General features: G+C 39.3%; 1 protein-coding gene across 1 annotated transcript in view; it reads right to left on the bottom strand.

The window, feature by feature from the left end:
* Window positions 1-3,285: 3,285 nt before the first annotated feature.
* The window catches only part of Vmn2r58 (vomeronasal 2, receptor 58), a 35,790-nt gene continuing 12,421 nt past the window's right edge, over window positions 3,286-26,654 (bottom strand). The window contains exon 6 of the mRNA NM_001105055.1: window positions 3,286-4,214. Coding sequence (NP_001098525.1) covers window positions 3,286-4,214 — 929 coding nt within the window. The remainder of the gene's footprint in view (window positions 4,215-26,654) is intronic.

Consider the following 26,654-nt stretch of genomic DNA (forward strand, 5'->3'; position numbering starts at 1 on the left):
GCTTGATATTGCTCACTAGACAGCCTTCTATATATAGCTCTTCTGTCTGTAGTTTTTCTCATGACAACTCCATCCAAGATGGCTGTCTATTTGAGACAGCTTTCTCTTGCTATAAAATATTTGTAAATACTATATGGATATCTCAAAGTTTTTTTTTGACCAAAGTGACAAAAGCTTGTATCAACATATTCATGGGTTTTCTAACCAAGTCAGAAATATTGTTAGAGAATATCAAGTAACATTACTTAATATGGGATACAGAGCTAAAAAAATGAATTTTCAGCTGAGGAATACTGAATGGCTGTGAAGCACCTAAAGAAAAGTTCAACATTCTTAGTAATCATGGAAATGCAAATCAAATCAAAGCAACCCTGAGGTACCACCTCATACCAGTGAGAATGGCTAAGATCAAAACTCATGTGACAGCAGATGGTGGTGAGGTTGTGGAGAAAGAGGACAACTACAGACTTCTTATCAGAGACTATGAAAGCCAGAAGATTATGGACAGATGTCATACAGAGGCTAAGAGAACACAAATGCCAGCCGAGGTTACTATACCCAACAAAACATTCAATAACCTTAGATGGAGAAAACAAAGTATTCCATAAAAAACAAATTTACACAATATCTTTCCATGAAACTAGCTCTTCAAAGACTAATAAAGGGAAAACTCCAAGACATGTTAGGGAAACTACAACCTAGAAAAAGCAAGAAAGTAATCTTTCAACAAACCTTAAAGAAGATAGCCAAATGATTAGAATTCCAGTTCTAACAACAAAAATAACAGGAAGCAAAAATTACTTTTCTCTTACCATCAGTCAATTCCCTAACAAAAAGACATAGACTAACATTCTGGCTATTTAAAGAGAACCCAACATTTTGCTGCATACAGGAAACTCACCTCAGGGATAAAGAGAGACACTGCCTTAGATTAAAAGGCTGGAAAACAATTTTCCAAGAAAATGGTCCCAAAAAACAATCTATAATACTCATTGTAATATTGAATAAAATCAGCTTTCAACCAAAAGTTATCAAAAAAGATAAGGAGGGACACTTCGTATACATCAAAGGAAAATTTACCAACATGAACTATCAATTCTGAATATATATGCTCCAAATGCAAGGGCATCCACATTCATTAAAGAAACTTTACCAAAGCTCAAAACACATATTGCAAGGCACACAATAATAGCGGGAGATTTCAACACACCACAAACATCAATGGACTGATCATGGAAACAGAAACTAAACAGAGACAAAGTGAACCTAACAGAAATGATTAAATGAATGGTTTTTAACAGCTTTCTATAGAACATTTTATCCTAAAACAAAAGGATATATCTTTTTCTCAGCACCTCATGGTACCTTCTCCAAAAGTGACCATATAATCTGTCACAAAACATTCCCCAAAAGATACAAATCTATTGAAATAATCCCATACATCCTATCAAATCACCACCGACTATTGCTGATCATCAATAACAACATAAATAATACAAAGCCCCCACACACATGGAAGTAAAATAACACTCTATTGAATGATAACTTGATGAAGTCAGAAGTAAAGAAAGAAATTAAAGACGTTTTAGAGTTTAATGAAAATGAAGCCACAGCATATCCTAATTTATGGGACACAATGAAAGCAATTCTATGAGGAAAACTCATAGCTTTGAGTGCCTCCAAAAAGAACCTGGAGAGAGCATCCACTAGCAGCTTGACAGCACACCTAAAAGCTCTAGAAGAAAAGGAAGCAAATTCACCCAAGAAGAGTAGCCAGCTGGAAATAATCAAACTCAGAATTGAAATCAACTAAGTGGAAACAAAAAGAACTATACAAAGAATGAACAAAACCTTTCAAGAATACCAATAAAATGGATAAACACTTTGCCAGACTAACTGGAGGGCATGGGGACAGTATTCTAATTAACAAAATCAGTAATGAGAAGGGAGATATAACAGAATCTGAGGAAATCCAAAAAAATCATCAGAACCTACTACAAAATTCTATAGTCATCACAACTGGAAAACCTGTATATAATAGACAATTTCTATACTGATACCACATATAAAAGTTAAATCAGGATCTGATTAATGATCTAAACGATTCCATATTTCCTAAAGAAATAGAAACTGTCATTAATAGTCTCCCAACCAAAGAAAGCCCTTGGTTTAGTGCAGAGTTTTATCAGATCTTAAAAGAAGACCTAATTCCAATTCTCCTCAAACTGTTCCATAAAATAGAAACCGAATGTACTCTACTCATTTCATTCTAAGAAGCTACAGTACTCTGATACCTAAACCACATAAAGACGCAACAAAAAAAAAGAGAACATCAGACCAATTTCCCTTATGAATATCAATGCAACAATACTCAATAAAATTCTCACAAACACAAGCCAAGAACACATCAACACGATCATCCATCATGATCCAGTAGGCTTTATCCTAGGGATACAGGGATGGTTTAATATATGGAAATCCATAAATGTAATCCAGTATATAAACAAATTCAAAGACAAAAATCACATGATCATGTCATTAGATGTTGAGAAATCATTTGACAAAATCCAACACCTATTCATGATAAAAGTGCAGTGTAACCATAAAAGCCCATGAAACATCTGATCAGTCACTCACATCCTTTTCACAAGCTCTAAGTTTCTACACAAATGCAAGTTCCAACTCAGTCACCGTTTGTAGTTGTCCAGAGTAAGTTGATAGATTTTCTCTCATGTAATAAAATGATTATATATTAAAATAGAAGGAAGTTCTGTTGTCATTTGAAACCACTGCATGTTATTTCTGATCACTAGAAATAAGAACTTCTTAAATTGAATCTTAGAGACAGTTTGATCTAATATTGTTCACTTTACATTGTAGAATATAATAGAATATCCTAGAGTCCAAAATCAAATAAATCAATCACATGATTTGTTTTTAAATGAAAGAAGGACAAAATGACTGAACATTGTTACACATCTTCAACAGCAGCACATTGTATACAGAAAAAGTACTTTATACCCATCAGGTTATGCCACACTAATATAATCACGGGACAAAAGCCCAACAAGAGACTCTACTAAAACAATGTTACAAAAACCATTTAATGTATCTAAAACATGAAAGAAAACTAATCATTTTATTACAGAGAGTTTAACACAATAACAAAAAGAACTATGAGCATACACAATCACATGCTATAATACCAGAATAAGACATTTAGAATGCTGTGACACTGGTGTAAACCATAATATTTAATTTACAATCATAGATAAGTTTTAATTTTTAAGTAAATAAATTGATGTTCCTCCTTGAATGTTTTTTGTGCCTGACATTGTGACAGGAGTTTTTTTCAGGCCTTAACAAAATGATGTAGCACTTGGGGGCAAAAATCAATATAAAGAGTGCTACACTGGAAGCTAAAATGGAGAACACTTCCATAACTACCATGACTTTCCCCTTACTGCTATGGTAGACAGGGAGGAAAGTGATCCAAACACAGAAGAATACCTGCATGCTGAATGACAGGAACTTGGCTTCATTGAATGTGTCAGGCAAATTCCTGGACAAGAAGGCCATGGTGTAGCTACCAAGTGCTAAGGAGCAGAGGTATCCCAGTACAGTGTGGAAGGCAACTGTTGAACCCATGTTGCATACAATGATGATGTGGCCATGTTCAGTCTGAGTATCTTGATCAATGAAGGGTGGAGAGGTAACCAGCCAGATTCCACAGATAATAAGTTGGATCAGTGTACAGATGGGAATGATGAAATTAGGGGCTCTTGATACCATTAACCATCTCACCATTCTAGCTGGAACTGTGGCCTTGAATGCAATAACTACTGTAATAGCTTTGGCCAACACTGTGGAGAGAGCCACAGTGAACAAAATTCCAAATGCTGTCTGCTGCAAGATGCAGGTTGTTGTGTTGGGCTGTCCAATGAAGAGGAAGGAACTGAGTAAACAGATGAATAGTGTCAAGAGCAGGATGTAACTGAGAGTCCTGTTATTGGCCTTGACGATGGGTGTGTCTCTGTGCTTCACAAAGACTACAAGAACCGCAGCTATTAGTAGAGAGAAGCACAGTGCTGTGATGATGAGTGCCATTCCCAAAGGCTCATCATAGGCCAAAAAGCTCACAGATTTTTGGAGGCAGTGGCTCTTCTCTGAGTTTGCATAGTGACTTTCTGGACACTTCATGCACTGATACATATCTGTTCAGAAATTAAAGGGACTATGAATCAATCCTCTGCTGTTCCTTTTGCCTTTACAATTTTAATTATCTACAGCTCATTGTATTGCTTCTTGTGTCAACTTCCTTTAATGTTTCATATAGACATTTTTTATAAGTACTCTAATTTCAAATCTATAGTGCTTTTTGCCAATGGTGACAAAAATTACAAAAGCCTATTGCCTTTCTTTGTTTTTTATGCTTTGTGTAATTTTATGATTGTGTTGCATATATTTTATGAGCCATAACATTTCAGAACAATATAATAAAAGTGCCATTTGATTCGATATCACCTTATGAATAATGTCTAATTTTGGACATATATTTTCTACAATACTGTCAGTATTTGTTTGAAATTCTTAAATGGTCTTTGGTTTTACCAATATTTATTCATATTGTATAAAATCTCTTTGGTACTGCAGTTTGATTAACAGTGTGTATGATTTCATTCTAATAAATGCCATTACATTCTTAAAGCTTACATCATTCATTAGTATTATGTTGGTACATTTAGCTTTAGAATATATTTTAACAAAGGGATAGAACTATCATTAGGTATTAAAAATAGGTTTTGAGTAATTTTCTGCTACACATTTGTGAGTTTTACGTCGAATTAAAAAACATATGCATTTTTGAAGGATGACTTTCTTGCTTTTTCTAGGACGTGGTTTCCGTCCTTTTATTGTTCTTTTTTTTCTGTTATTATCCTTTGAAGGTCTGGATTCTTGGAAAGTTAATGTGTGAATTTGGTTTCTTTTTGGAATACGTTGGTTTCTCCATCTATGGTAATTGAAAGTTTGGCTGGGTATAGTAGCCTGGGCTAGCATTTGTGTTCTCTTAGTGTCTGTATAACATCTATCCAGGATCTTCTGGCTTTCATAGTCACTGGTGGAAAATCTGGTGTAATTCTGATAGGCCGGCCTTTATATGTTACTTGATCTTTTTCCTTTACTGCTATTAATATTCTATCTTCATTTAGTGCAGTTGTTGTTCTGATTATTACGTGTTGGGAGGAATTTCTTTTCTGGTCCAGTCTATTTGGAGTTCTGTAGGCTTCTTGTATCTTCATGGACATCTCTTTCTTTATGTTTGGGTAGTTTTCTTCTATAATTTTGTTGAAAATATTTACTGGCCCTTTAAGTTGAAAATCTTCATTCTCATCTACTCCTATTATCCGTAGGTTTGGTCTTCTCATTTTGTCCTGGATTTCCTGGATGTTTTGAGTTAGGATCATTTTGCATTTATCATTTTCTTTGATTGTTGTGCCAATGTTCTCTATGGAATCTTCTGCACCTGAGATTCTCTCTTCCATCTCTTGTATTCTATTTCTGATGTGCGCATCTATGGTTCCAGATTTCTTTCCTAGGTTTTCTATCTCCAGTGTTGCCTCACTTTGGGTTTTCTTTATTGTGTCTACTTACCTTTTTAGGTCTAGTATGGTTTTGTTCATTTCCATCACCTGTTTGGATGTATTTTCCTCTTTTTCTTTAAGGACTTCTACCTGTTTGGTTGTGTTTTCCTATTTTTCTTTTATATATATATATATATATATATATATATATATATATATATATATATAATTATGTATTTTCCTCAACTACATTTCCAACGCTATCCCAAAAGTCCCCCCTCTCCTCCCCCCCCCACTCCCCTACCCACCTATTCCCACTTTTTGGCCCTGGCGTTCTGTACTGGGGCATATAAGGTTTGCCTGTCCAATGGGCCTCTCTTTACAGTGATGGCCGACTAGGCCATCTTGTGATACATATGCAGCTAGAGACAAGAGCTCCGGGGTACTGCTTAGTTCATAATGATGCACCTACAGGGATGCAGATCTCTTTAGCTCCTTGGATACTTTCTCTAGCTCCTCCATTGGGGGCCCTGTGATCCATCCAATTGTTGACTGTGAGCATCCACTACTGTGTTTGCTAGGCCCGGCCTAGTCTCACAAGAGACAGCTATGTCACGGTCCTTGCTTCAAACGCTTGCTAGTGTATGCAATGGTGTCATCGTTTGGAGGATAATTATGGGATGGATCCCTGGATATGGCAGTCTCTAGATGGTCCATCCTTTTGTCTCAGCTCCAAACTTTGTCTCTGTAACTCCTTCCATGGGTGATTGTTTCCAATTCTAAGAAGGGGCAAAGTGTCCACACTTTGGTCTTTGTTCTTCTTCAGTTTCATGTGTTTTGCAAATTGTACCTTATATCTCGCTATACTAAGTTTCTGGGCTAATATCCACTTATCAGTGAGTACATATCATTTGAGTTCTTTTGTGATTGTGTTACCTCACTCAGGATGATGCACTCCAGGTAAAACCATTTGCCTAGGAATTTCATAAATTCATTCTTTTTAATAGCTGAATAGTACTCCATTGTGTAAATGTACCACATTTTTTGTGTCTATTCCTCTGTTGAGGGGCATCTGGGTTCTTTACAGCTTCTGGCTATTATAAATAAGGCTGGTATGAACATAGTGGAGCATGTGTCCTTTTTACCGGTCGGGACATCTTCTGGATATATGCCCAGGAGAGGTATTGTGGGATCCTCCGGTAGTACTATGTCCAATTTTCTGAGGAGCCGCCAGACTGATCTCCAGAGTGGCTGTACAAGCTTGCAATCCCACCAACAATGGAGGAGTGTTCTTCTTTCTCCACATCCTCGCCAGCATCTGCTGTCACCTGAATTTTTGATCTTAGCTATTCTGACTGGTGTGAGATGGAATCTCAGGGTTGTTTTGATTTGCATTTCTCTGATGATTAAGGATGTTGAACCCTTTTTTCAGGTGCTTCTCAGCCATTAGGTATTCCTCGGGGAGAATTCTTTGTTTAGCTCTGAGCCCCATCTTTTAAGGGGCTATTTGATTTTCTGGAGTCCACCCTCTTGAGTTCTTTATATATATTGGATATTAGCCCCCTATCAGATTTAAGATAGGTAAAGATCCTTTCCCAATCTGTTGGTGGCCTTTTTGTCTTATTGACAGTGTCTTTTGCCTTGCAGAAGCTTTGCAGTTTCATGAGGTCCCATTTGTCAATCCTCAATCTTACAGCACAAGCCATTGCTGTTCTATTCAGGAATTTTTCCCCTGTGCCCATATCTTCGAGGCTTTCCCCCACTTTCTCCTCTATAAGTTTCAGTGTCTCTGGTTTTATGTGGAGTTCCTTGACCCACTTAGATTTGACCTTAGTACAAGGAGATAGAAATGGATCAATTTGCATTCTTCTACATGATAACAACCAGTTATGCCACCACCATTTGTTGAAAATGCTGTCTTTCTTCCACTGGATGGTTTTAGCTCCCTTGTCGAAGATCAAGTGACCATAGTTGTATGGGTTCATTTCTGGGTCTTCAATTCTATTCCATTGGTCTACTTGTCTGTCACTATACCAGTACCAGTTTTTCTCACAATTGCTCTGTAGTAAAGCTTTAGGTCAGGCATGGTGATTCTACCAGAGGTTCTTTTATCCTTGAGAAGAGTTTTTGCTATCCTAGGTTTTTTGTTATTACAGATGAATTTACAGATTGCTCTTTCTAATTCCTTGAAGAATTGAGTTGGAATTTTGATGGGGATTGCATTGAATCTGTAGATTGATTTTGGCAAGATAGCCATTTTTACAATGTTGATCCTGCCAATCCATGAGCGTGGGAGATCTTTCCATCTTCTGAGATCATCTTTAATTTCTTTCTTCAGAGACTTGAAGATTTTATCATACAGATCTTTCACTTCCTTAGAGTCACGCCAAGGTATTTTATATTATTTGTGACTATTGAGAAGAGTGTTGTTTCCCTAATTTCTTTCTCAGCCTGTTTATTCTTTGTGTAGAGAAAGGCCATTGACTTGTTTGAGTTTATTTTATATCCAGCTACTTGATTGAAGCTGTTTATCAGGCTTAGGAGTTCTCTGGTGGAATTTTTAGGGTCACTTTTATATACTATCATATCATCTGCAAAAAATGATATTTTGACTTCATCTTTTTAAATTTGTATCCCCTTGATCTCCTTTTGTTGTAGAATTGCTCTGGCTAGGACTTCAAGACCTATGTTGAATAGGTAGGGAGGAAGTGGGCAGCCTTGTCTAGTCCCTGATTTTAGTGGGATTGTTTCAAGCTTCTCACCATTTACTTTGATGTTGTTGACTGGTTTGCTGTAGATTGCTTTTATCATGTTTAGGTATGGGTCTTGAATTCCTGATCTTTCCAAGACTTTTATCATGAATGGGTGTTGGATCTTGTCAAATGCTTTTTCCGCATCTAACGAGATGATCATGTGGTTTTTGTCTTTGAGTTTGTTTATATAATGGATTACGTTAATGGATTTCCATAGATTAAACCATCCTTGCATCCCTGGAATAAAACCTACTAGGTCAGGTTGGATGATTGCTTTAATGTGTTCTTGGATTCGGTTAGCAAGAATTTTATTGAGTATTTTTGCATCAATATTCATAAGGGAAATTGGTCTGAAGTTCTCTATCTTTGTTCGATCTTTCTGTGGCTTAGGTATCAGAGTAATTGTGGCTTTATAGAATGAGTTGGGTAGAGTTCCCTCAACTTCTATTTTTTGGAATAGTTTGTGCAGAACTGGAATTAGATGTTCTTTGAAGGTCTGGTAGAACTCTGCACTAAACCCAACTGGTCCTGGGCTATTTTTGGCTGGGAGACTATTAATGACTATTTCTATTTCTTTAGAGGATTTTGCGACTTTTTAGATCGTTAACTTGATCCTGATTTAACTTTGGTACCTGGTATCTGTCTAGAAACTTGTCCATTTCGTCCAGGTTTTCCAATTTTGTTGATCATAGTCTTTTGTAGAAGGATCTGATGGTATTTTGGATTTCTTCAGGATCTGTTGTTATGTCTCCCTTTTCATTTCTGATTTTCTTAATTAGGATGTTGTCCCTGTGCCCTCTAGTGAGTCTAGCTAAGTGTTTATCTATCTTGTTGATTTTCTCAAAGAACCAACTCCTCATTTGGTTAATTCTTTGAATAGTTCTTCTTTTTTCCACTTGGTTGATGTTACCCCTGAGTTTGATTATTTCCTGCCCTCTACTCCTCTTGGGTGAATTTTCTTCCTTTTTTTCTAGAGCTTTTAGATGTTTTGTCAAGCTGATAGTGTGTGCTCTCTCCAGTTTCTTCTTGGAGGTACTCAGAGCTATGAATTTCCCTCTTAGAAATCCTTTCATTGTGTCCCATAGGTTTGGGTATTTTGTGACTTCATTTTCATTGAACTCTAAAAGTCTTTAATTTCTTTCTTTATTCCTTCCTTGACCAAGGTATCATCGAGAAGAATGTTGTTCAGTCTCCACTTGGATGTTGGCTTTCCATTATTTATGTTGTTATTGAAGATCAGCCTTAGTCCATAGTGGTCTGATAGGATGCATGGGACAATTTCAATATTTTTGTATCTGTTGAGGCCTGTTTTTTGACCAATTATATGGTCAATTTTGGAGAAGGTCCTGTGAGGTGCTGAGAAGAATGTATATTCTTTTGTTTTAGGATAAAATGTTCTGTAGATATCTCTTAAGTCCATTTGTTTCATCACTTGGACATATTACTACTGGAGCATCTCTCAATACCTCTCCTGGGCATATATCCAGAAGATGTTCCATCTGGTAAGAAGGACACATGCTCCACTATGTTCAAAGCAGCCTTATTTATAATATTCAGGAGCTGTAAAGAACCCAGATGCCCCTCAACAGAGGAATGGATAAAAAATGTTGTACATTTACACAGTGGAGTACTACTCAGCTCTTACAAATTATGAATTTATGAAATTCCTAGGCAAATGGATGGATCTCGAAGGCATCATTCTGAGTGAGGTAACCCAATCACAAAAGAACTCTCATGTTATGTACTAACTGGTAAGTCTATATTAGCCCAGAAATTTAGAATACCCAAGATATAAGATACAATTTGCAAAACACATGAAACTCAGGAAGAAAGAATACCAAAGTGTGGACACTTTGCCCCTCCTTAGAATTGGGAACAAAACACCCACGGAAGGAGTTAGAGAGACAACGTTTGGAGCTGAGATGAAAGGATGGATCATCCAGAGACTGACATATCCATGGATCCATCCTATAATCAGCCTCCAAATGCTGACACCATTGCATACACTAGCAAGATTTTGCTGAAAGGACCCTGATATAGCTGTCTCTTGTGAGGCTATGCCAGAACCTAGCAAACACAGAAGTGGATGAGCTCAGTCAGCTATTGGATGGATTACAGGGCCCCCAATGGAGGAGCTAGAGAAAGTACCCAAGGAACTGGGGAGATCTGCAACCCTGTAGGTGGAACAACAATATGAACTAACCAGTACTTACTGAAGCTCGTGTCTCTAGCTGTATATGTATCACAAGTTAACCTAGTAGGCCATCAGTGGAATGAGAGGCCTCTTGTTTTTGCACAGTGTATATACCTCAGTACAGGGGAACGCCAGGGCCAAGAAAGGGGGGTGGGTGGGTAGGGGAGTGGGTGGGGAGGGTATGGGGGACTTTTGGGATAGCATTGGAAATGTAAATGAAGAAAATACCAAATTAAAAGAAAACATATGCAATCTTCCATATGAACCTGGCAGAGGGCACCAAGAGCCCCAGAGGACTCTACACACTTCAGGACCCTTAGCATACCCAGGAGCTCAGATTAAAGCAAGTGGAATGCAACATCAGCTCTAAAGAATCCCAGAGGGTCTTGTGCCAGAAGGAACAGGGGCATAGGAACTCTGCTTGGCCAGTGGCTGGATTTGGTTCTGGTTGGGGCCAGCCCTGCCATCTTCTACCAGAACCCAGCAGAGGGAGCCAAGGTCCCCAGAGGACACTCCACACAGCAGGACCACTAGCAACCCAGGACCTCCTGATCACTGGAGAGCACATGGGCCACAGAAGCAATAGAGCTTCTTGGCCTGGGTCCTTTTGGACCTTAATCCTCAGCCAGGAGGTAGAGCTGAGATCCAGACCCCAGGGCACATTCCTTGCCAGAGGAGAGTTGGCCTACAGGGAGGGCTCAGATCCCAGGACTCAGGAGGTGGATCAGAGCTCCAGACTTCTGGTCAAAAGCCCTGCAAGAGGAGAGCTTGCCTACAGAGACTGGGACTCAGGTGAGAGTTGGACTTCCAGGAGTGCTGACAGAGGCTAACAGAATTACGGCAGGCTCAAACTCCAGCCAGAGACAGCTAGAACATTAACACCAAACATTACCAAATGGTGAAAGGCAAAGGTAAGTATCTTACTAACAGAAAGCAAGAACACTGGACAGAATCAGAAGCCAGTATGCCCACCACAGTGAGTCCTGTATATCCCAACACACCTGAAAAGAAAAACTCGGATTTAAAATAATATATCATGCCCTTCCGCTCGACTCGTGACTCGAGCCCCGGGCTACCTTGCCAGCAGAGTCTTGCCCAACACCCGCAAGGGTCCACACAGGACTCCCCACGGGACCCTAAGACCTCTGGTGAGTGGATCACAGTGCCTGCCCCAATCCAATCGCGCGGAACTCGAGACTGCGGTACATAGGGAAGCAGGCTACCCGGGCCTGATCTGGGGCACAAGTCCCTTCCGCTTGACTCGAGACTCGAGCCCCGGGCTACCTTGACAGCAGAGTCTTGCCCAACACCCGCAAGGGCCCACACGGGACTCCCCACGGGACCCTAAGACCTCTGGTGAGTGGACCACAGTGCCTGCCCCAATCCAATCGCGCGGAACTTGAGACTGCGGTACATAGGGAAGCAGGCTACCCGGGCCTGATCTGGGGCACAAGTCCCTTCCGCTCGACTCGAGACTCGAGCCCCGGGCTACCTTGCCAGCAGAGTCTTGCCCAACACCCGCAAGGGTCCACACGGGACTCCCCACGGGACCCTAAGACCTCTGGTGAGTGGACCACAGTGCCTGCCCCAATCCAATCGCGCGGAACTTGAGACTGCGGTACATAGGGAAGCAGGCTACCCGGGCCTGATCTGGGGCACAAGTCCCTTCCGCTCGACTCGAGACTCGAGCCCCGGGCTACCTTGACAGCAGAGTCTTGCCCAACACCCGCAAGGGCCCACACGGGACTCCCCACGGGACCCTAAGACCTCTGGTGAGTGGAACACAGCGCCTACCCCAATCCAATCGCGTGGAACTTGAGACTGCGGTACATAGGGAAGCAGGCTACCCGGGCTTGATCTGGGGCACAAACCCCTTCCACTCCACTCGAGCCCCGGCTACCTTGCCAGCTGAGTCGCCTGACACCCGCAAGGGCCCACACAGGATTCCACACGTGATCCTAAGACCTCTAGTGAGTGGAACACAACTTCTGCCAGGAGTCTGGTTCGAACACCAGATATCTGGGTACCTGCCTTGCAAGAAGAGAGCTTGCCTGCAGAGAATACTCTGCCCACTGAAACTAAGGAGAGTGCTACCCTCCAGGTCTGCTCATAGAGGCTAACAGAGTCACCTGAAGAACAAGCTCTTAACAGTGACAACTAAAACAGCTAGCTTCAGAGATTACCAGATGGCGAAAGGCAAACGTAAGAATCCTACTAACAGAAATCAAGACCACTCACCATCATCAGAACGCAGCACTCCCACCCCACCTAGTCCTGGGCACCCCAACACAACCGAAAATCTAGACCCAGATTTAAAAACATTTCTCATGATGATGATAGAGGACATCAAGAAGGACTTTCATAAGTCACTTAAAGATTTACAGGAGAGCACTGCTAAAGAGTTACAGGCTCTTAAAGAAAACCAGGAAAACACAGCCAAACAGGTGATGGAAATGAACAAAACCATACTAGAACTAAAAGGGGAAGTAGACACAATAAAGAAAACCCAAAGCGAGGCAACGCTGGAGATAGAAACCCTAGGAAAGAGATCTGGAACCATAGATGCGAGCATCAGCAACAGAATACAAGAAATGGAAGAGAGAATCTCAGGTGCAGAAGATTCCATAGAGAACATCGACACAACAGTCAAAGAAAATACAATATGCAAAAGGATCCTAACTCAAAACATCCAGGTAATCCAGGACACAATGAGAAGACCAAACCTACGGATAATAGGAATTGATGAGAATGAAGATTTTCAACTTAAAGGGCCAGCTAATATCTTCAACAAAATAATAGAAGAAAACTTCCCAAACATAAAAAAAGAGATGCCCATGATCATACAAGAAGCATACAGAACTCCAAATAGACTGGACCAGAAAAGAAATTCCTCCCGACACATAATAATCAGAACAACAAATGCACTAAATAAAGATAGAATATTAAAAGCAGTAAGGGAGAAAGGTCAAGTAACATATAAAGGAAGGCCTATCAGAATTACACCAGACTTTTCACCAGAGACTATGAAAGCCAGAAGAGCCTGGACAGATGTTATACAGACACTAAGAGAACACAAATGCCAGCCCAGGCTACTATACCCGGCCAAACTCTCAATTACCATAGATGGAGAAACCAAAGTATTCCACGACAAAACCAAGTTCACACAATATCTTTCCACGAATCCAGCCCTTCAAAGGATAATAACAGAAAAGAAGCAATACAAGGACGGAAATCACGCCCTAGAACAACCAAGAAAGTAATCATTCAACAAACCAAAAAGAAGACAGCCACAAGAACAGAATGCCAACTCTAACAACAAAAATAATAGGGAGCAACAATTACTTTTCCTTAATATCTCTTAATATCAATGGACTCAATTCCCCAATAAAAAGACATAGACTAACAGACTGGCTACACAAACAGGACCCAACATTCTGCTGCTTACAGGAAACCCATCTCAGGGAAAAAGACAGACACTACCTCAGAGTGAAAGGCTGGAAAACAATTTTCCAAGCAAATGGACTGAAGAAACAAGCTGGAGTAGCCATTTTAATATCGGATAAAATCGACTTCCAACCCAAAGTTATCAAAAAAGACAAGGAGGGACACTTCATACTCATCAAAGGTAAAATCCTCCAAGAGGAACTCTCAATTCTGAATATCTACGCACCAAATGCAAGGGCAGCCACATTCATTAGAGACACTTTAGTAAAGCTCAAAGCATACATTGCACCTCACACAATAATAGTGGTAGACTTCAACACACCACTTTCTTCAAAGGACAGATCGTGGAAACAGAAACTAAACAGGGACACAGTGAAACTAACAGAAGTTATGAAACAAATGGACCTGACAGATATCTACAGAACATTTTATCCTAAAACAAAAGGATATACCTTCTTCTCAGCACCTCACGGGACCTTCTCCAAAATTGACCATATAATTGGTCACAAAACAGGCCTCAATAGATACAAAAATATTGAAATTGTCCCATGTATCCTATCAGACCACCATGGCCTAAGACTGATCTTCAATAACAACATAAATAATGGAAAGCCAACATTCACGTGGAAACTGAATAACACTCTTCTCAATGATACCTTGGTCAAGGAAGGAATAAAGAAAGAAATTAAAGACTTTTTAGAGTTTAATGAAAATGAAGCCACAACGTACCCAAACCTATGGGACACAATGAAAGCATTTCTAAGAGGGAAACTCATAGCGCTGAGTGCCTCCAAGAAGAAACGGGAGACAGCACATACTAGCAGCTTGACAACACATCTAAAAGCCCTAGAAAAAAAGGAAGCAAATTCACCCAAGAGGAGTAGACGGCAGGAAATAATCAAACTCAGGGGTGAAATCAACCAAGTGGAAACAAGAAGAACTATTCAAAGAATTAACCAAACGAGGAGTTGGTTCTTTGAGAAAATCAACAAGATAGATAAACCCTTAGCTAGACTCACTAAAGGGCACAGGGACAAAATCCTAATTAACAAAATCAGAAATGAAAAGGGAGACATAACAACAGATCCTGAAGAAATCCAAAACACCATCAGATCCTTCTACAAAAGGCTATACTCAACAAAACTGGAAAACCTGGACGAAATGGACAAATTTCTGGACAGATACCAGGTACCAAAGTTGAATCAGGATCAAGTTGACCATCTAAACAGTCCCATATCACCTAAAGAAATAGAAGCAGTTATTAATAGTCTCCCAACCAAAAAAAGCCCAGGACCAGATGGGTTTAGTGCAGAGTTCTATCAGACCTTCAAAGAAGATCTAATTCCAATTCTGCACAAACTATTTCACAAAATAGAAGTAGAAGGTACTCTACCCAACTCATTTTATGAAGCCACTATTACTCTGATACCTAAACCACAGAAAGATCCAACAAAGATAGAGAACTTCAGACCAATTTCTCTTATGAATATCGATGCAAAAATCCTCAATAAAATTCTCGCTAACCGAATCCAAGAACACATTAAAGCAATCATCCATCCTGACCAAGTAGGTTTTATTCCAGGGATGCAGGGATGGTTTAATATACGAAAATCCATCAATGTAATCCATTATATAAACAAACTCAAAGACAAAAACCACATGATCATCTCGTTAGATGCAGAAAAAGCATTTGACAAGATCCAACACCCATTCATGATAAAAGTTTTGGAAAGATCAGGAATTCAAGGCCCATACCTAAACATGATAAAAGCAATCTACAGCAAACCAGTAGCCAACATCAAAGTAAATGGAGAGAAGCTGGAAGCAATCCCACTAAAATCAGGGACTAGACAAGGCTGCCCACTTTCTCCCTACCTTTTCAACATAGTACTTGAAGTATTAGCCAGAGCAATTCGACAACAAAAGGAGATCAAGGGGATACAAATTGGAAAAGAGGAAGTCAAAATATCACTTTTTGCAGATGATATGATAGTATATATAAGTGACCCTAAAAATTCTACCAGAGAACTCCTAAACCTGATAAACAGCTTCGGTGAAGTAGCTGGATATAAAATAAACTCAAACAAGTCAGTGGCCTTTCTCTATACAAAGAATAAACAGGCTGAGAAAGAAATTAGGGAAACAACACCCTTCTCAATAGTCACAAATAATATAAAATATCTTGGCGTGACTCTAACTAAGGAGGTGAAAGATCTGTATGATAAAAACTTCAAATCTCTGAAGAAAGAAATTAAAGAAGATCTCAGAAGATGGAAAGATCTCCCATGCTCATGGATTGGCAGGATCAACATTGTAAAAATGGCTATCTTGCCAAAAGCAATCTATAGATTCAATGCAATCCCCATCAAAATTCCAACTCAATTCTTCAACGAATTGGAAGGAGCAATTTGCAAATTCATCTGGAATAACAAAAAACCTAGGATAGCAAAAAGTCTTCTCAAGGATAAAAGAACTTCTGGCGGAATCACCATGCCAGACCTAAAGCTTTACTACAGAGCAATTGTGATAAAAACTGCATGGTACTGGTATAGAGACAGACAAGTAGACCAATGGAATAGAATTGAAGACCCAGAAATGAACCCACACACGTATGGTCACTTGATCTTCGACAAGGGAGCTAAAACCATCCAGTGGAAGAAAGACAGCATTTTCAACAATTGGTGCTGGCACAACTGGTTGTTATCGTGTAGAAGAATGCGAATCGATCCATACTTATCTCCTTGTACTAAGGTCAAATCTAAGTGGATCAAGGAACTTCACATAAAACCAGAGACACTGAAACTTATAGAGGAGAAAGTGGGGAAAAGCCTTGAAGATATGGGCACAGGGGAAAAATTCCTGAACAGAACAGCAATGGCTTGTGCTGTAAGATCGAGAATCGACAAATGGGACCTAATGAAACTCCAAAGTTTCTGCAAGGCAAAAGACACCGTCAATAAGACAAAAAGACCACCAACAGATTGGGAAAGGATCTTTACCTATCCTAAATCAGATAGGGGACTAACATCCAACATATATAAAGAACTCAAGAAGGTGGACTTCAGAAAATCAAATAACCCCATTAAAAAATGGGGCTCAGAACTGAACAAAGAATTCTCACCTGAGGAATACCGAATGGCAGAGAAGCACTTGAAAAAATGTTCAACATCCTTAATCATCAGGGAAATGCAAATCAAAACAACCCTGAGATTCCACCTCACACCAGTCAGAATGGCTAAGATCAAAAATTCAGGTGACAGCAGATGCTGGCGAGGATGTGGAGAAAGAGGAACACTCCTCCATTGTTGGTGGGAGTGCAGGCTTGTACAACCACTCTGGAAATCAGTCTGGCGGTTCCTCAGAAAACTGGACATAGTACTACCGGAGGATCCAGCAATACCTCTCCTGGGCATATATCCAGAAGATGCCCCAACAGGTAAGAAGGACACATGCTCCACTATGTTCATAGCAGCCTTATTTATAATAGCCAGAAGCTGGAAAGAACCTAGATGCCCCTCAACAGAGGAATGGATACAGAAAATGTGGTACATCTACACAATGGAGTACTACTCAGCTATTAAAAAGAATGAATTTATGAAATTCCTAGCCAAATGGATGGACCTGGAGGGCATCATCCTGAGTGAGGTAACACATTCACAAAGAAACTCACACAATATGTATTCACTGATAAGTGGATATTAGCCCCAAACCTAGGATACCCAAGATATAAGATATAATTTGCTAAACACATGAAACTCAAGGAGAATGAAGACTGAAGTGTGGACACTATGCCCCTCCTTAGATTTGGGAACAAAACACCCATGGAAGGAGTTACAGAGACGGAGTTTGGAGCTGAGATGAAAGGATGGACCATGTAGAGACTGCCATAGCCATAGCCAGGGATCCACCCCATAATCAGCATCCAAACGCTGACACCATTGCATACACTAGCAAGATTTTATTGAAAGGACGCAGATGTAGCTGTCTCTTGTGAGACTATGCCGGGGCCCAGCAAACACAGAAGTGGATGCTCACAGTCAGCTAATGGATGGATCATAGGGCTCCCAATGGAGGAGCTAGAGAAAGTAGCCAAGGAGCTAAAGGGATCTGCAACCCTATAGGTGGAACAACATTATGAGCTAACCAGTACCCCGGAGCTCTTGACTCTAGCTGCATATATATCAAAAGATGGCCTAGTCGGCCATCACTGGAAAGAGAGGCCCATTGGACTTGCAAACTTTATATGCCCCAGTACAGGGGAATACCAGGGCCAAAAAGGGGGAGTGGGTGGGCAGGGGAGTGGGGGTGGGTGGATATGGGGGACTTTTGGTATAGCATTGGAAATGTAAATGAGTTAAATACCTAATAAAAAATGGAAAAAAAAAAAGTAAAAAAAAAATAAAATAATATATCATGATGGTGGTAGAAGATTTTAAGAAGGGCATTAATAACTCACTTAAAGAAATACAGGAGAACACTGTAAAAGAGGTAGAAGTCCTTAAAGAATTACAGGAAAACACTGCTAAACAGGTAGAAGTCCTTAAAGAGGAAACACAAAAATCCCTTAAAGAATTACAGAAAAACAAAACCAAACAGGAGGTGGAATTGAACAAAACCATCCAAGATAAAAAAAAAAATGGAAGTAGAATCAATAAAAACCCAAAGAGAGACAACTCTGGAGTTTGTAATCCTAGGAAAAAAATCAGGAATCATAGATATGTGCATCAGCTACAGAATATATGAGATGGAAGAGAGAATCTCAGGTGCAGAAGTTTCCATAGAAAACGTTGACATAACAACCAACGAAAATGCAAAATGCAAAAAGATCCTAACTTAAAACATCCAGAAAATCCAGACACAATGAGAAGACCAAACCTACAGATAATAGGTATAGATGAGAATGAAGACTTTCAACCTAAAAGGCCAGTAAATATCTTCAACAAAATTATAGAAGATAACTTCCCAAACCTAAAGAAAGAGATGTTCATGAATATAAAAGAAGTTTACAGGACTCCAAATAGACTGGACCAGAAAAGAAATTCCTACTGACACATAATAAACAGAACAACAAATGCACTAAGTAAAGATAGAATATTAAAAGCAGTAAAGGAAAATCATCAAGTAACATATAATGGCAGACCTATTAGAATTATGCCAGACTTCTCAACAGAGACTATGAAAGCCAGAAGATCCTGGACAGATGTTATATAGACAGTAAGAATACACAAATGCCAGCTCAGGCTACCATACCCAGTAAAAATCTCAATTACCATAGATGGAGAAACCAAGGTATTCCATGATAAAACCAAATTCACACAATATCTTTTCACAAATCCAGTCCTTCAAAAGATCATAAAGGGAAAACCCCAACAAAGGACAGAAATTATGCCCTAGAAAAACCAAGAAAGTAATCCTTCAACAATCCTAAAAGAAGACAACCACAAGAACAGAACCCCAACTCTAACAAAAAAAAAATAACAGGAAGCAATAATTACTTTATAAAATATCTGTTAATATCAATTGACTCAATTCCTGAATAAAAAGAAATAGAATAATAGACTGGTTATGTAAATAGGACCCAACATGTTGCTGAAACACACCTCAGGGACAAGGACAGACAATACCTCAAAGTAAAAGGTTTGAAAACAATTTTCCTAGAAAAGAGTCCTAAGAAACAATCTCAAGTAGACATTATAATATCGAATAAAATCAACTTCCCACCCAAAGTCATCAAAAATGATAAGGAGGGGCACTTTATACTCATCAAAGTTAAAAATCTTCCAAGATGAACTTTCAATTCTGAATATCTATACTCCAAATGTGAGGGCATCCACATTTATTAAGGAAACTTTAGTAAAGCTCAAAGCACACATTGCACCTCACCAAATAATAGTGGGGGTCTTCAACACACCACTTTCCTCATTGGACACATCCTGGAAACAGAACCTAAACAGAGACACATTGAAACTAACAGAAGCTATGAAAGAAACGGATGTAACATATGATATCTACAGAATATTTTATCCTAAAACAAAAGGATACACATTCTTTCTCAGCATCTCATGGGACCTTCTCGAAAATTGACCATATAATTGGTTACAAAACAGGCCTCAAAAGATACAGAAATATTGAAATTATCCCATGCATCCAATCAGATCACCACGGACTAAGGCTGATCTTCAATAACAACATAAGTAATAGAAAGCCAACATTCACATGGAAGGTGAATAACGCTCTACCCAATGGTCAAGGAAGAAATAAAGAAAGAGATTAAAGACTTTTTAGAGTTTAATAAAAACGAAGCTATAACAAACCCAAACTTATGAGGTACAATGAAAGCAGTCCTAAGAGGAAAACTCGTAGCTCTGAGTGCTGCCAAAAAGAAACTAGAGAGTATACACTAGCAGCTTGATAGCACACCTAAAAGCTCTTGAACAAAAGGAAGCAAATTCACCCAAGAAGAGTGGACAGTAGGAAATAATGTAACCAAGGGCTGAAATCAACCAAGTAGAAACAAAAAGAAGTATACAAAGAATCAATCAAACCAGGATCTGGTTCTTTGAGAAAGTCAATGAGGTAGATAAACCCTTGGCAATACTAACTAGAGGGCATAGGGACAGTATCCTAATTAACAAAATCAGAAATGAAAAGGGAGAAATAACAACAGAACCTGAGGAAATCCAAAACATCATAAGATCCTAATACAAAATGCTATACTCAACAAAACTGGAAATGCTGGATAAAATGGACAATTTTCTAGACAGATACCAGGTACCAAAGATAAATCAAAATCATATTAATGAGCTAAACAGTCCCATATCCCCGAAATAAATAGAAGTAGTCATCAATAGTCTTACAACCCAAAAAAGCCCAGGTGCAGATGGGTTTAGTGCAGAGTTCTATCATACCTTCAAAGAAGACCCAATTCTAATTCTCCTCAAACTATTCCAGAAAATAGAAACAGAAGGTACTCTACCCAATTCATTCCATGAAGCCACAATTACTCTGATACCTAAACCTCATAAAGACCCAACAAAGAAAGAGAACTTCAGACCAATTTCCCTTATGAATGTCAATGCAAAAATAGTCAATAAAATCCTTGAAAACCGAATCCAAGAACACATCAAAAAGATCATCCATAATGATATGTAGGTTTCATCCAAGGTATGCAGGAATGGTTCAATATATCGAAATCCATCAACATAATCCTCTATATAAACAAACCCAAAGACCAAATACACGTGATTATCTTGTTAGATGCTGAGAAAACATTTGACAAAATCCAACACCCATTCATGATGAAAATCATGGAAAATCAGGAATTCAAGGCCCATACCTAAAAATAATAGAAGCAATATTCAGCAAACCAGTAGCCAACCTCAAACTAGATGAAGAGAAACTTGTAGCAATCCCACTAAAATCAGGGACTAGACAAGGCTGCCCAATTTCTTCCTCCCTATTCAATATAGTACATGCAGTTCTAGATAGAGCAACTAGACAACAAATGGAGTTCAAAGGGATACAAATTGGAAAGGCAGAAGTCAAAATACCACTATTTGCAGATGATATGATAGTATATATAATTGAACTGAATAATTCCACCACAGAACCCCTAAATCTGATAAGTAGCCTCAGTGCATTAGCTGGATATAAAATTAACTCATACAAATCAGTGGACTTTCTCTACTCAAAGAATAAACAGGCTGAGAGAGAAATTAGGTAAACAACATCTTTCACAAAAGTCACAAAAATTATAAAATACTTTTGTGTAACTCTAACTAAGGAAGTTAAAATATGTATGATAAGATCTTCAAGTCTCTGAAGAAAGAAAAAAATGAAGGTCTCAGAAGGTGGAAAGATCTCCCATGCTCACGGATTGGCAGTATTAATATAGTAAAAATGGCTATCTTGCCAAAGCAATCTACAGATTTAATTCAATCCCACAAAATACCAACTCAATTCTTCACTGAGTTAGAAAGGGAAATTTGCAATTCATCTGGAATAACAAAAATCTAGGATAGTAAAAGCTACACTCAACAATAAAAGAATGTCTAGGGGAATTACCATGCTTGACCTCAACCTGTACAACAGAGCAATTGTGATAAAAACTGCATGGTACTGTTACAGCGACAGACAGGTAGATCAATGGAATAGAACTGAAGAACCATAAATGAACCCACACTCCTATGGTCACTTGATACTTGACAAAGGAGCTAAAACCATCCAGTAGAATAAAGACAGCATTTTCAACAAATGGTGCTGGCTTAACTGGTGGTTATCATGTAGAAGAATACAAATTGATTCATTCTTATCTCCTTGTACAAAGCTCAAGTCTAAGTGGATGAAGGAACTCTACATAAAACCAGAGACAGTAAAACTTATAGATCAGAAAGTGGGGGAAATACTTGAAGATATGGGCACAGAGGAAAAATTCCTAAACAGATGAGCAATAGCTTGACTGTAAGATCAAGAATCAACAAATGGGACCTCATAAAATTGCAAAGTTTTGTAAGGCATAAGATACCATCAATAAGACAAAAAGGCCACCACCAGATTGGGAAAGGATTTTTTCCAATCTGAAAACTGATAGGGGAATAATATTCAATGCATAAAAGGAACTCAGGAAGCTGGACTCCAGAAAATCAAATAACCTTATTAAAAATGGGACACAGAACTAAACAAAGAATTCTCAACTGAGGAAATAACAAAGGGGTGAGAAACACTTGAAAAAATGTTCAACATTCTCAATCATCAGGGAAATGCAAATCAAAAGAATGCTGAGATTCCACATCTCACCAGTCAGAATGGCTAGGGTCAAAAATTCAGCTGACATCAGATGCCGGTGAGTATGTGGTGAAAGAGGAACACTACTCCATTGCTATAGGGATTGCAAGCTTGTACAACCATTCTGGAAATCAGTCTGGTGGTTTCTCAGAAAATTGGACGCAGTACTATTGGAGGATCCAGCAATAGTTCTACTGGGTATTTACCCAGAAGATGTTCCAACTGGTAATAAGAACACATAATCCACTATGTTCATAGTAACCTTATTTATAATAGCCAGAAGCTGGAAAGAACTCAGATATCCCTCAACAGAAGAATGGATACAGGAAATATGGTATATTTACACAATGGAGTACACCTGAGCTATTAAAAACAATGAATTTATGAAATCCTTAGGCAAATGGATGGATCAGGAGTATATCATCCTGAGTGAGGTAACCCATTCACAAAAGAGCTCACATTATATGTATTCACTGACAACTGGATATCAGCCCTGTACTGGCTAGTTTTGCGTGTCAACTTGCCACAGGCTGGAGTTATCATAGAGAAAGGAGCTTCAGTTGGGGAGATGCCTCCACTAGATCCAACTGTAACGCATTTTCTCAATTAATGATCAAGGGAGAAAGTCCGCTTGTGGGTGGGACCATCTCTGGGCTGGTAGTCTTGGGTTCTATAAGAGTGCAGGCTGAGCAAACCCGCATAAGCATTCCAGTGAATAACATCCCTTCATGGCCTATGCATCAGCTCCAGCTCCCTGCCCTGCTTGAGTTCCAGTCCTGACTTTTCATGATGAACAGCAGTATGGAAGTGTAAGCTAAATAAACCCTTCCCCACCCCCCAACTTGCTTCTTGGTCATGATGTTTGTGCAGGATAGAAACCCTGACTAAGAAAAATTGGTACAAGCATATTGGGGTGTTCCTGTGACAACCTGACCATGTTTTGAGGAGGACTGTGGGAGGACTTTGGGACTTTGGGCTAGAAGATCTATTTGGTGTTAAGAACTCTGTTGGATGTTGTATAGGAGCTTGGAAGATAATGTTGAGAACAGTGTAGAAGATGGAGGTCTGGTTTGTGAAATTTCAGAGGGAAGATTAAAGGCTCTTTTTAGAGCCATTCCTGTTTTGATTGTAAAAATTCTGTGGTTCTGGTTAGTTGGGGCAGAAGAATCAGCTGTGATTAACAAGATAGCAGAACTACTAAAGCAAAAGCTTTCCATTACTGAAACTATTGATGCTAGTTAGCTGGAGCTAAGAAATTAGCAGTGACTAAGAGACCAATATCATTGAGATGACATCTTCTGGAAAGTGTTTTCTGAGAGCACAGAGGTTGTGTTCCAGAGATAGCCAAGGTTGTACCTTGTTCTGTGGCTGGACTTGGTAATGTGTAAGGGTTACCCACTGGTACTGGTTTTGAAGGCATGAAAGAGTCATGCAGAGCAGTACTTTGAGAGGCTCAGTACTGCAAGAGGCCATGGAAGGCCATTGGAGAAAGTGCAGTCTCAGTTGTAATTGATGACCCAGAACTGAAGGAGTCATGCAAAGGGGTTGAGGCTTAGCACCATGAAGATTGCCAATGGGAGTCTATTGTTGAAGGCAAGTTATAGTGAAAGAGAGCACTGTTTCAGAGATGCCAGGACCATGAGATGACCACCAAGAACAGCAGCAGCAGTCAACTACAGGCAGCTGGAGCATAAAAGACAACATATGTGTTACAAAGGGCATGGCTGGAGAAGTGACCCAAGCACTTAGAGGAGACCACAAAATCGTGAATTGGATCCCAGACACTGGACAGTTGGAGTTTAATTTTTGCTATTGATTGTGACTGTGCACTGATATGTTTCCCTCTTGAAGGAAGAAAATATTTTAGTGGATACGACAGTTAAGAGACTTTTAATTGTAAAAAAGACTTTGGATTTTAAAAGATATTGGATATTTTTAAAGGATTGATCTTTTAATATGTAAAGACTGTGGGACTTTTAAGGGTTGAGGCTTACTAGTGATGTGTTTGTGTGTCAAATTGACAAGGGGTCAATTGTACTGGCTAGTGTTGGGTGTCAACTTGACACAGGCTGGAATTATCACAGAAAAGGAGTTGCCTTCAATTGGGGAGTTGCCTCAATGAGCTGTAAGGCATTTTCTCAATTAGTGATCAAGGGGGAAAGGCTCCTTGTGGGTGGGACCATCTTTGGGCTGGTAGTCTTGGGTTCTATAATAGTGCAGGCTGAGCAAGCCAGGGTAAGCAATCCAGTAAAGAACATCGCTCCATGGCCTCTGCATCAGCTCCTGCTTTCTGACCTGTTAGATTTCCAGTCCAGACTTCCTTTAGTGATGAACAGTAATGTGGAAACATAAGCTGAATAAACCCTTTCCTCCCGAACTGCTTCTTGGTCATGATGTTTGTGCAGGAATAGAAACCCTGACTAAGAAAAGCCCAGAAACTTAGAATACCCAAGATACAATTTGCAAAACACATGAAACTCAAGAATAAGGAAGACCAATATGTGGATACTTCCTCCCTCTTTAGAACAAAAATTCATGGAAGAAGTTACAGAGACAAAGTTTGGAGCTTATATGGAAGGAAAGATCATCCAGAGAATTCCCCACCCGGGGATCCATACCATAATCAGCCAATAAAACCAGACACTATTGCATATGCCAGGAAGATTTTGCTGACAGGATCCTGATATAGCTGTCTCTTGTGAGGCTATGCCAGTGCCTGGCAAAAACAGGAGTGGATGTTCACAGTCATCTATTGGATGGAACACAGGGGCCCCAATGGAGGAGCTAGAGAAAGTACCAAAGGAGCTGAAGGGGTCAGTTACCCTATAGGAGGAACAGCAATATAGACTAACCATTACCCCATGAGCTTGTGTCTCTAGCTACATATGTAGCAGAAGATGGCCTAGTCTTCCATCATTGGGAGAAGAGGCCCTTGGTCTTTCAACGATTATATGCCCCAGTAAAGGGGAAGGCCAGGGTCAGTAAGAGGGAATGTGTGGGTTGGGGAGCAGTGCCGGGGGAAGGTATAGGGGACTTTTGGGGTAGCATTTGTAGTGTAAATGAAGAAAATATCTAATAAAACATTGTGAAAAATGAAATAAATAAATAAATAAATCTATCTTTAAAAAAGAAAAAAAATCTGAACACTCCATAGAAGGCATAGCAACAGTACACAGGAGTCACATGAAAAAGAGGACACCAGTAGAACAATACTTTGTATAACAGATATGCACTGCTTACATGAACACCCAGAGTCTTCAGCAGGAATCACAGTGTCTACACAGGTCTGTACTAGGGTCTCTGTATATATACTAGAGATTTCAGTTAAGGGCTTTAATGGGATCACTATGCAAGTGAGTCTCTTTTTCTTGAGTGCTCTTTGGAACTTCAATTTTTCTAATGTCTTTTCCTCCATAACTTCAAAATTTTAAAACATATTATACGTCATTTTATACCATTTTCTTTTTATATCATAGAAACATGTTCAATTCTAATGAGAGACAGATAAACATGTTCAGTTCTGGACAAGAGAGAAGATGGAAAGGAATCTGGAGAAATGGAGGAAGGCGAAATATATTCAGATTATATTGTGTGAGAAAAGAATCTATGTTCAATAAAAGGTAGGCAAACATTTTACATGAATACCTAACTGGAAATAAGTAAAATAAAAGAAACCTAGCAATTATAGAGATTAAATATATGTACTGGAGAAAAAAAAACCCTAACTTCTTAGTCATCTACTTTGTAAAAGAACAACAACAACAAAGCAGCCACAAACCCTGTACTGGAAATAAATATAGAGGATGTGAGGAATCCAAGTGTTAAGTGAATCCTACATGTGAGTGAGTATTGTTTTAAAAAGTAAAGAAATGGTGCAACTTCACTGTCTGTGTGTCC

This window comes from Mus musculus, chromosome 7 (genome assembly GCF_000001635.26).
Source record: "Mus musculus strain C57BL/6J chromosome 7, GRCm38.p6 C57BL/6J".
Classification (NCBI taxonomy): Eukaryota; Metazoa; Chordata; class Mammalia; order Rodentia; family Muridae; genus Mus; species Mus musculus.